We start from the raw sequence: 11,066 nt of genomic DNA, 5'->3' as shown, positions 1-11,066 counted from the left end.
GCAGTCATAGTTTGATGGCATGTTGTGTTGTGCCTGCCAAATATTTAGTACCCCGCCGATGGATGCTCTCTAATGCTCTGGTCACTGTAAGTGCACTATGGTGAATTGGGCAGGGCTTTGCATGTCTCCTCTCCACCGCCTTCATTTGGGGGCTGGACTCTGAATACATCTTTACACATGTCTTGTTTAACAACACCATTATGATAGGCTCACCAGACGTGGTGGCTTTCACGAAAGAAGAAGAGAATGGGGAGACCAATGCCGACTCCTGGGCTCTCCCTGAGGAGTTCTCTGTGCCGCTCAACCCCCACGTCAACTCCAACCCATGGGCTAAAACCTCCTTTGCCAAGTTCACCAAAGATTTCATCCTGATCTCGGAGTTCTCGGAGCAGGTGGGGCCGCAACCTCTCCTCACCATCCCAGATGACCCCAAGGTCTGTGGCACCTTTGACCTCAACTACTTCTCCCTGCGGATCATGTCAGTGGATTACCAAGCCTCATTCGTGGGCCATCCACCGGGGAGTGGCTATCCGCGGCTCAGCTTTGTGGAGGACTCGCGGGTTGTCCTGGGCGACTCGAAAGAGGGGGCGTTTGCCTATGTCCATCATCTAACGCTTTATGACCTGGAGGCGAGGGGCTTTGTTCGGCCATTCTGCATGGCGTACGTCTCTGCAGACGAGCGGAAGATTATGATGCAGTTTGAGGAGCTGTCCCGCCGCTTCTCCCAGGCTTCGGAGTGTCTCAAGACTGGAAACAGAAGAGCATTCGCCAAGGAGCTACAGAGGAAGCTGCGGGACCTGGAGTAAGGGCCAAATCTATATCACAACCTTTAAACTCAAGTACTTAGTACTTTTCTACGGTTTCTTCAGGTCTCTTCTTTCCTTGTGCTCTATTACCTACCTTGAGAAGTTATGAATAATAAATACCAAGCATGAAAAATTTGTATTAGATATAACATGATTAGATTTATTCCTTTATTGTTATTATCCCCTGCAGGTACACCCGCTCTGTGCTGCAGAAGGAAGAGGGTCTCCAGAGGGAGGCAGGGCCTCAGGGCATTTATTCTGCACATGTTGTGGAGAAGGCCAACGAGCTTGCCAATGTCGAGAAGAGCATCTATGAACACAGAGACCTGCTCAGACAGATCAGCTTGTACCCCTGCCGCCCCCGACGGGATCCCCACGCTGCCACCTGCAGGAAGTGTATAACTGATTGTCTCAGTGAGTCTAAAGAGCTGTTGGACAAATATGTTACACTTGATGATCCCTTGAAGCCTAATTACACTTACCGGGGAGAGAGAGTGGAGGATGGAGGGTCTCAGGACGGTGAGAGCCGGGGCAAAAAGGAAGATGAAGAAGAGGGTGTCGAGGGTGTTGGACGCAGGTCGTCCTACACTCCACAGCTGATTAAGGCAAAACCAGCAAAGTGTTTTGACAAGCGTCTAAAGACCCTGCAGGAGTTGTGTGACCAGACATTCTACGAGGCCACTGTAGAACTGCTGAAAGAGACTGAGCGGAGTTTCCGTGGAGACCTGTGTTACCTGCACACCCGCCGCCTGGACCGGGCACTGCGCAGGAAGCAGCAAATAACCAACTTCCTGTTTGAGGAAGACCTGGGGGAAGATGACAAGGAAGGAGGCGGAAGCATTAGACTATTCTGCGCGGTGAACCACACTGTCGACAACAATCGACTAGCATGTCCTCCCATAGTGCTCTGTCCTCAACCTTTGGAGCTGAATGTCTTAGATCTAGCCTCGGAAACAAGTCACACCCAGGGCAGTGACCTCAGACCTGGGGGAAGCCAGCTGGAATCCTCCCCGTCGGATCAGACCCTGGAGACTCACGAGAGTTCAGAGGAGACCAAATGCAGCTTTAGCAGTGACCGGAGTGTGGAGGGACAGGTGGAGGGAGATCAGAGCCTTGCTAGTATGAAGTCAGTCCCAGCTGATCCAGACTTGACCTTTGACCCAGATCTAACTCCCGAACAGGACCTGACCATTGACATGGAGAGGCAGAGCACCAGTGAAGAAGCGGAGACCACCGCCGGTGAAGATGAGGTTGAAAATGGGGGTGACGTGACGCCCCTTTCTTTGCTTGACTCAGAGTTGGATGCCAGCAGAGGGGATGAGTGCGAGGAACAGGGGGAGAAGAGGTGTGCGGACGGAACTGTGACCAAGCCAGAGCTGTCGGCACCGCTAGATACTGCATGCTGCATGGCCCAGGAGGGCTTCCTCTATGAGGCCTCCCTCAGAGAGGACGTGGAGCCTGGTCTGAGGAGCAGCTCCTACCCACCGCCTCCTCACTCTCTGGTTGTCAAACAAGAGCCACAGGCCACACTACCCCTCCAGGGAGACTATGCCGTGGGCTCCCCCCACTCCGAGAGCCCAACAGCAGGGTTCGACTTGCCGGCAGGGCCCCACGGAGACGCTGTTTCACGGTGCTCGGCGGAGGAAGGGTCAGACTGCACCATGAGCGCCTCCACGGGCTCGGACCGGGCTGCCTCCCCTCTGGGCTACGGGGGTGTCATGACCTTGCGACAGCGGAAGAAGGCCGCACAGGGAGCCTTGAGGTTTGTGCGTCAGTACCCCTTCGCTCTGCAGGCCCTGTGGTGCCTGCTGAGTGGCAGGACCCTGGTGGTGCTCGGCACAGACGAGGGAAGGGTCCGTCGGCTGGTCTCCGCCCTGGCCCTCTTCGTGCCGGCACCAGGGAGGTGCAGCGAAAGGGTTCAGCCGTGGCTATCCTGTCCCTTCAACCTCACCGATCTGCAGCGCTGGAAACTCATTGGACTGCAGAGGTAATATACGTGCAAATTCTGCTACATATTCTCTTTAATCTACAACACATGTCAACAGCTATAAAAGAGAAAAGATACATGCCAAATAATAACAACATTTATAAAGTTTTATATCAACAAATTTACCAATTTAATCCTATATGATATTTTTATCAAGATATTGATATAATGGTTGATTCTCTTATCTATTTGGTATAGCGTAGATGGAGACACCTTTGTCTCTCACTTCTGAAGGTGTGTGTGTGTGTGTGTGTGTATGTGTATGTGTATGTGTATGTCTATGTGTGTGTGTGTGTGTGTGTGTGTGTACGTAGGTACGTACGTACATACATACATACATACATACATACATACATACAGGTACTCCTCACTTAACGACCGGGTTCTGTTCCTAGGGCCAGGTCGTTAAGCGAATTGGTCGATAAGCGAGGACCCGTGTTAGTTCACAGTAAGGGGGCGTGGCGATAACAAACGCTAGTGTGGTGAATACTGACAGACTGCGGGAACGAGACTGAGACTGAGGACGGTGATGCGCGATGAGATGCTTGATGCTGAGACGCCGTGCATGCAGCGCACAATACCGACTGGTCAAAGAACTGGTCGTAAGACAGGTTTCATTAAACAGGTGTGTGTGTGTGTGTGTGTGTGTGTGTATGCACCAAGACGTTAGTAGCAGATCCTTTAAGTCCTGTAATTTGCGAGGTGGGGTCCCCATGGATTGGGGTTGTTGTTCAAGCACATTTCACAGATGCTCCATCGGATTGAGATCTAGATAATTTGGAGGCCAAGTCAACACCTTGAACTCTTTGTCGTGTTCTTCAAACCATTCCTGAACATTTTTTGCAGTGAAAGATGCCACTGCCATCAGGGAATACCATTGCCACGAAGGGGTGTACTTAGTGTGTAACACTGTTTAGGTAGTTGGTACGTGTCAAAGTAACAATCACATGAATGTCAGGACCCATGGTTTTCCAGCAGAACACTGCACAGAGCATCACACTGCCTCCACCGGCTTGTCTTCTTCACATTGTGCATCCTGGTGCCATCTCTTCCCCAGGTAAACAAGGGTTAACCTTAACAAGACACTGTTTTGGAGATACTCTGACCCAGTCGTCTAGCCGTCACAATTTGGCCCTCGTGCACGTTGGGAGTGAAGCCTCGTCGCTCAGATCCTTGCGCTTTTCTGTGGGATCGGACCAGATGGACGAGGCTTCACTCCCAACGTGCATCAATGAGTCTTTTGGTAATAACCACTGCATACCAGGAACACCCCATAAGACCTGTCGTTTTGAATATGCTCTGACCCAGCTGTCACAATTTGGCCCTTGTCAAGGCGCTCAGATCCTTACGCTTGCCCATTTTTCCTGCTTCAATACATCAACTTCAAGAACTGACTTGTTCGCTTGCTGCCTCATATATCCCACCCCTTGACAGGTGCCACTGGAACAAGATGAGCATAACATAAAAAACACTTGTCAGTGGTTTTTATGTTATGGATGGATGGATGGATGAATGGTATTAACGGCCCAAAGTGTGCCAAGAAAAAAATTCCCCACACCACCACTACCAACCTGGACTGTTGAAACAAGGCAGGTTGGGTCCATGGATTCATGCTGACCCTACCATCTTTGTGCCTCAGCAGAAATTGAGGTTCATCAGACCAGGCAATGTTTTTCCAGTCTTCAAAATAATCAAATACAATCTTTTTGCATAGCCATCACAATTTGACATTGACATGATGAGACTGGGCTGATTTGTGCGGGGGCTCCACTTCAATTACATCAGTATTCAAGTGGTGTCCTCACAGAGAAGTTTAAAGTCTTGGCATGCGGAAGCTTTACCAAATCCCCTTTGAGATAAAACATTTAAGTGAGAGATCAAGGGGTAAAACGGCAATAATTAATGTTGCCTTAAGTTGATCTACTGTATATAGCTTTGACAAGTATGAGTGTTGTTGTTAAAAATTGTAATACCCTGTTTTGCTGTTGCTGATTGTTTTAGTTCATGTCCTCCAAGGTTTTATCTCAACTCCTTACTATTGAACAGGTGTGACTCAGTCAAGTCTATGACTCATAGAATTGATGGAAGCCCTCTTTCAATGGGCTTTTGATTTAAATCAAGTTTCATTTAATTCTTGATCTCTTCTCTGAATGTTTCCTCTTTCATTTTTAAGTAGGGAATGCCAAACATTTGTGTCCGTAAAAATGAATGTTCTTCAGGTTATCTGGCAACATGTCGATATATCTCAGGGTAGATTAATCTGTGTTTTTATTAAGGTCTTATTTGACTGTTATATGTCTCAATTAAATAAAGAGTGACACAAAAATCCATCTTGATTATTCGTCACGATCACAACATTAATGTAGTGTATACTGTTGCTTTTAATCCTGGAGTAGTGAGAGGCTTCCGGCAAGATGAATATGTAAATCAACAAGTCATTCACTTTAAAAGTATAATACACTAATGGAGTGAGTCATCGGTTTTCTGAGTTTAAACATAAAAGATGCTCAATAAAACCAGGTATTGGGAATATTGTGGTAAAAATGAGGACATTCATTCAGCTTAGCAATGGAATTCACTGGTCTCCAGAAAAGTGGAATATGATTAATTATATAGAGCAAAGAATTCAATGATTATGCCCAAACAGCCATTAAAGGTGGGTCCTCCTATTGATGAAGCATGTGAGAGTCCAGAACCAGCACCCTTGCTGTATTCCTCGGAATACAGCAAGCAATACAGCCCTGGCATTTTGCCCTTTCCTTTCGATGACACATGCTGAGTCAGACAGGGGGCCAGGAATGATGTGGCAATCTTTTGATAAATAATTAAAGGCACAACTGTACAGGATGCAGTATGGGCAGCTTTAACACGACTCTTCATCAGCAGTAATCAAACACCTTTATTTGTGAGGTATTCAGCTGATTCCCCTATCCAGAGGAGTTTGGTAAGATTAGATTTTAAATGATGGTCTGTATAAGGCGCAGAGGACTTGAGGGTTTTGAAGAACACGACCTCAGCATGCCGATCATGGCCGATGATGTTTTTGTGTGACCATACATTTTTTTGTAGTTAAAAGATAACTTATGTCCCCCCCCAGAGTGGCGTCTCCCGCGGGCTCCAACATGCTCTACTCCCTGTCGCGCTACAGCCGCTACATCTCCATCCTGGACGTTGACCAGAAGACCCTGCGCTGCCCGCCATACCGGGGGCGGCTCCTTGCTAACATCGCCGACCACCGCACCTGCCTCCGCCGTGGCTCCACCTACTTTCTGCACGTGCAGAGCGCGCTTAGCGGCCTGGCCGCCAGGGCCTTCCTGCTCACCTTCACCCACCACCTCCATCTGCCCGTCAGCTCCCAGGAGGGGCCGGAGGCTGCAGAGGGCCGGCGCCGCGGCTTCCTGGAAGAGCAGCTGGGGCTGGGTGAGGAGGACGGCCAGATACTGCTCTACCTCAGCGGGCTCGTCTCTCAGCGGTACCTGCAGCCCGACATGGGGGCTGCAGCAGCTCCCTCTTTCAGTTTTACCTACACCACCAGCGTTTTATACAAAATCTAACCTAGAACCTAGAGGAAGACTGGGATGAAAGGGCTCCGGGTTGCATTAGAGCGTTTTTAGCGGACATCACTGCTGTCCATTGGCTTTTAATGGCCAGTAGATTATTTTAAGACCGGGATTATTTTATGTCCACTTGTTATCATAGTTTGGTTTTATTTGTGTGAATGCTGTCTGTCTTTCTCTCTCTGTGTCTGGCTCTCCCTGTGTGTGTGTGTGTGTGTCTCTCTCTCTCCACTCTCTCTCTCTTACTACCCCTCCCCCTGCTCAAGTCCGGTGAGGGCTCCTCAGTGTCTCTGTGGCCATTTATGTCTTTTGTTGAATGTGTCTAAGCCACCTGTCATGCTACCGATTCATTTTTGTGTCCAAAAATTGTGTGTGTGTGAGATTTTGGTCAGTTTACCAGCTGGTGAAGTCAAGGTCCAGTTCAAACTTCCAAAAACCATTGACCGATCCTTGTTGAGTCTTGTGCGATAGAAGTATAATAACCGTGTTTCAGGGCGACTTTAAAGGATACTATATTTGCTTTCTGGCGAGAATCAACGTTTGTTTCTGAATCCCGCCATGGAATCATATTGGATCCAGGGAGCTTGGGCTTGGAGTTTGAAGCTGGTCTTGTGACAAGCCTCTCTGTGAACTCAAAGCCACCATGAAAATAGTGTCTGAAGCCTCTCATGAGTAGCCAGTATTTTCCACCCATTTCTCTCACTCTTGATATAATAATCCAAACAGGCACGTGATGTTAGATTAACGTCAGATAGAGATCCGGTTATGGATCTTGAACGGATAGTTTTGGGAGAGCACAAGCCGCTGCAGCTCGCGGTGGCGATGCATGTGCAAGTATGTGTGTGTGTGCGTCCCATTGCGTGGATTCGTCTCGGTTTACTTAAGTGTGATGCTGCATGCTCAGAGAAAACCCGTCGTCACACATGCCGAGGGCCGTCATAAGTCTTACCAGGTAGTGAGCACCGTATACTCACACGGCCAGAAATGTTAAAGCTACTAAAACTAAAATCTTAATGTATTGAATTTCACTGTTGTCTTAAAAGTTGTTGCGAGAGTGTTGTGCGTCAGCATGAGACTGTCTTGTGTCAGGGTGAGTCGCAGTGATGTAAATGATATTTTCTGTTTCCGTTGTGACTATAAGATGTAAACCAATGGACGGGCTTGGACAAAAGATGAGATGTTTGCTGAGAAAGTAACTTTTCTGTTTATTGTACTTCTCGTCATAGGAAAAGGCAAATAACCTGCTCCACTGCAGTCAATTCGACTCTTTATTTGACACCGACCGATGCTGGATTGGCCAATGTCTCCAATTATGACCCTAGTATAAACAGATGACTCTTGCTGCATATCTATTCCTTTCAAATAGATTTTTAATCCTGTTGGACATGCTGTACCCTCTCAGAGAATTCTGTGAGTGTTTGGAGATTTCCCATTTCAGCATGCAAGCACAAAGAGTGAGTTTCAATTTTTCGATGTTCCGTCACGTAGGGAAGTGACACCGCTCCGTGGAGGCTGTTTGGAGACGGGAACATCTTTAGATATTTAATTTTGATCTTAAATCCATTGACATATGCTTTGTCAGAGTTAACAGGTCCAGGGGCCAAGGATCAAATAATATTTGGCTCACTGCCACGCTTGTTACTGAGGAACAAAGATGTACACAAAAATACTTTTTGATTCTTCAGCAACACCGTGATTATTTTATTTTTTTATTCCAACATTTCACTTAGCTGTTGTTCCGGTTTTTTTTTCTCACTATTCCATTTACATTCTGATCAAATACACTTTTGCCACACTGGATGTCTCAATTTATTTTTTAGTTATTGTTAGAAATGTTACAAAACACCCATGTGTGTAGCTATTGTTAACGCAAAAATATGAATGTAATCAGAACAAGCCATACCACGATGTGCTTAACATGTTCTCACTATGTTTCTTTATATATAATGTCTACGTATTCCTTCCTTTTTTGTATCTAAGTAAAACCTTCATTCCATGTGGATTTTAGCCCTGGGGCAGGGCGTTTTTCAGCCATGTTGTACATTTCCGGACACATTTGTGTAATGTTGATGACATTTGATTATTTCATTAAATTATGTAAATTGTGGCAGTTTGGGTTGATGCTTGATTAGCAGAAAAGTTACAAATCTTATTGTGTTGGTGACTGCTGGATCTAACGGTGAGAAACTTAACCTCAAGCTAATTCCAACTACAGATAGTTATTAAACATCAACTAGTCAACTTGTCTGACGTTTGTCAGCAAGAGCGTAAATGAGTCATGAACGATGAATGTTGATCTCTAAAAGCATATTCGGATTATTACAACATACAGAAGCCAGAGGAAGATTGATCTCACTGAGCCCTTACCTGTAATGTTTGTCTGGTTAAATTTGAATGGGAAACAGAAACTGGGATGTCATGATCCAGACACACAAAATAAATTCCAAATCAAGTTCCAATTCAGTGATTTCAAAAGATTAATAGTTTTCATTGGAAGCAAAGAAAAAATAAAATATTCAACTGCATGTGATACCTATACTCGATGCAAATGAGGATGCCACCTGCTACTCTGAATATGAATAAAAGGAATGTAAGATAATCACTGAGGTCAAAGAAAAACTGACAAATTACATTACTAGTTTCATGTGACTTTCATTACAATACAGAACAAATTCATAAGAAGTGTTTATTTAAAATTTCAAAGCACACATATAAAGAAAATGGAAAAAACATTTGTAAAACAATGACACAACTGCAATGTTCTACTCATTCTCCTTCAAATGAAAAATAATATAGGGCTTAGGACTTTCACAGTCATTAAAATGGAATGACAACTCTGATTCAAACACAACTTATAACATCTTCTGCTGAACCCATAGTCTCCCATTTTAGTTTCTTGACATTTGGTGGCGTTAGTCGGGTATAGGGACCGCACACAAAGCACCCAACAGTCTACTTAATGCAATATTGCCACAATTAATTTCTAAGTCACAGATTGAAAAAAAAAAAAAAGCCTAAACATGAATGCCTTTTGCCCCATGTTGCAACAAATTTACCACATCAAATGAAATCAGTTCTGCATTTTAGGATCAATAAAAAACAATATTGACCTTTGAAATAATATACATGAACACAACCAATGAAATATATTTACTCATCTCAGGGGCACTGACTTGGGTTAATCTGACTTCAATACTAACAGATGATAGACTACAAAGTTTAGGTTTGCTAAATGTGGGGTGTTGCTGAATCAGGCCACTGTAATCAACACAATCTATCCTCCGTAATTAAAAGAATACACAGGTGGAGGTTGGATGAGCCCTGATGTCCCGGGGGGGGGGGGGGGGGGGGGTTTCCCCCCACATTATCCGGAGCAGCCTCTGCATCCGCAGTGGGTGCACTCTATGATCTTCCCCTGTAGTGGAATAAGAAACTGTATGTTTACAACACAATTCTCTCCCTCCCCTCCTTTCCCTTCCCTTCCCTTTCTTCAGTTAACCATCCTCTCACCCGTATAATTCCATTTTACCTGAGGTTAAAATTAAAGTGAGTCTATTTGAAATGCATGGTTTTCACAGCACAATCAGGGTTAAAACAGGGTATTGCGACTTACAACTTCCAGTTTGCTCTTGGGGACTCTGCAGATGCAGTTGGTTCCAAAGTTGGTGTCTCGTGTCTGGATACAGCGCAGACAGCACAGGTTCTCGTAGCCTTGTTTCTTCCACTTGGCAATCAAGTTCTTGTCTGCATAGCCCTCCTTTATGCAGTAGTCATACAGCTCTGGGAGGAAACACAGAATGAAATAAGATGCTTTACATGCACAAGAAAAATGTGATTTTCTATGACTCTGTATGATGAATGTAGAGAGGGATAGGGTTTGTTGTAGGTTGTTTCTTTAGGTTTGGTAACAAAAACAAGGACAAAATCATTGATCGAGTGGTATGCATGGTGTAGTGGTATTATTTACAAATTGTAAACCTACCTCTGCTGATAGCCTTCCTTTTGTAGAAAAGGTCGAAGATGTATCGGCTCCGTTGATGATGAAGCCTGAAAATTGGCCACAAGGATTCCACCTTTCTCTTGCCCTCATGGGGCTCCGTTTCAGCTAAAAGAGACATTTAAACAGAGGATAAAGCTTCGTGAACAGGTTGTTTAGTGCCTCGTTTTTTTTTTACTCATAGCGTAGCAAAACAACGTTATTGGCTTATGAGGAACCCCCCCAGAAATGTATTAAAACATCGCTGATAACGGAGGAAATAGAGTTGTTACCCGCTCATAAAATGTAAATCCTGAGCATAGCACCGTGTTTTCATTCCTCGTCGCCAAAAAAAAAAAAGGAAAACAAGCGACTTTACCTTCTCTCATTTTCTGGTCCAATTCGTCCAAAGTCGGCTCGATCAGCTCCCAGCCATCTGGTGGCGGTTTTCTACTTCTCTTAACTTTTGGCATTTGGTTAAATAACACGAAATATTTCAAAAGAGACTGGCGTTTGTGAGGCGCTTTTGTGAACACTTAACGCCCCCGCCGGTCGTTTCCAATGTGCGTCACATGGAGGTCCTTCTTCCCCGGTGTCTCTTGAAAGACGCGTCACCGTCCCAAATAAACAAATGATTAGGATTTTTTTTTTTTAATAAATAATCGTTTGTCAGGTCTTGAATATAAGCCGTGTTATATGTAACACTGGTTTAGTTAATTATCGTTATTATTTTATTACAT

At 45.2% G+C, this 11,066-nt stretch overlaps 2 protein-coding genes across 2 annotated transcripts; one reads left to right on the top strand and one right to left on the bottom strand.

The window, feature by feature from the left end:
• Window positions 1–200: 200 nt before the first annotated feature.
• smcr8a (Smith-Magenis syndrome chromosome region, candidate 8a) lies at window positions 201–6,347 on the top strand (the record flags this gene model as incomplete). The annotated part of the gene is made up of 3 exons (XM_080008867.1): window positions 201–802; window positions 997–2,793; window positions 5,891–6,347. The coding sequence occupies 3 exons, from the start codon at window positions 201–203 to the stop codon at window positions 6,345–6,347; spliced, it is 2,856 nt and encodes a 951-aa protein (XP_079864993.1).
• Window positions 6,348–8,988: 2,641 nt separating this feature from the next.
• On the bottom strand, window positions 8,989–10,888 carry bud31 (BUD31 homolog). The gene is made up of 4 exons (XM_080009916.1): window positions 10,706–10,888; window positions 10,333–10,455; window positions 9,964–10,130; window positions 8,989–9,765 (listed from the first exon to the last, which is right to left on the bottom strand). Exons 1-4 carry the CDS (start codon window positions 10,797–10,799, stop codon window positions 9,715–9,717), a joined length of 435 nt encoding a protein of 144 aa, XP_079866042.1. The 5' UTR covers window positions 10,800–10,888; the 3' UTR covers window positions 8,989–9,714.
• Window positions 10,889–11,066: the final 178 nt, after the last annotated feature.

The sequence above is a fragment of the Zeus faber genome, assembly GCF_960531495.2.
Source record: "Zeus faber genome assembly, chromosome: 11".
NCBI lineage: Eukaryota > Metazoa > Chordata > Actinopteri > Zeiformes > Zeidae > Zeus > Zeus faber.
This window is presented reverse-complemented; position numbering and strand designations above follow the sequence as displayed.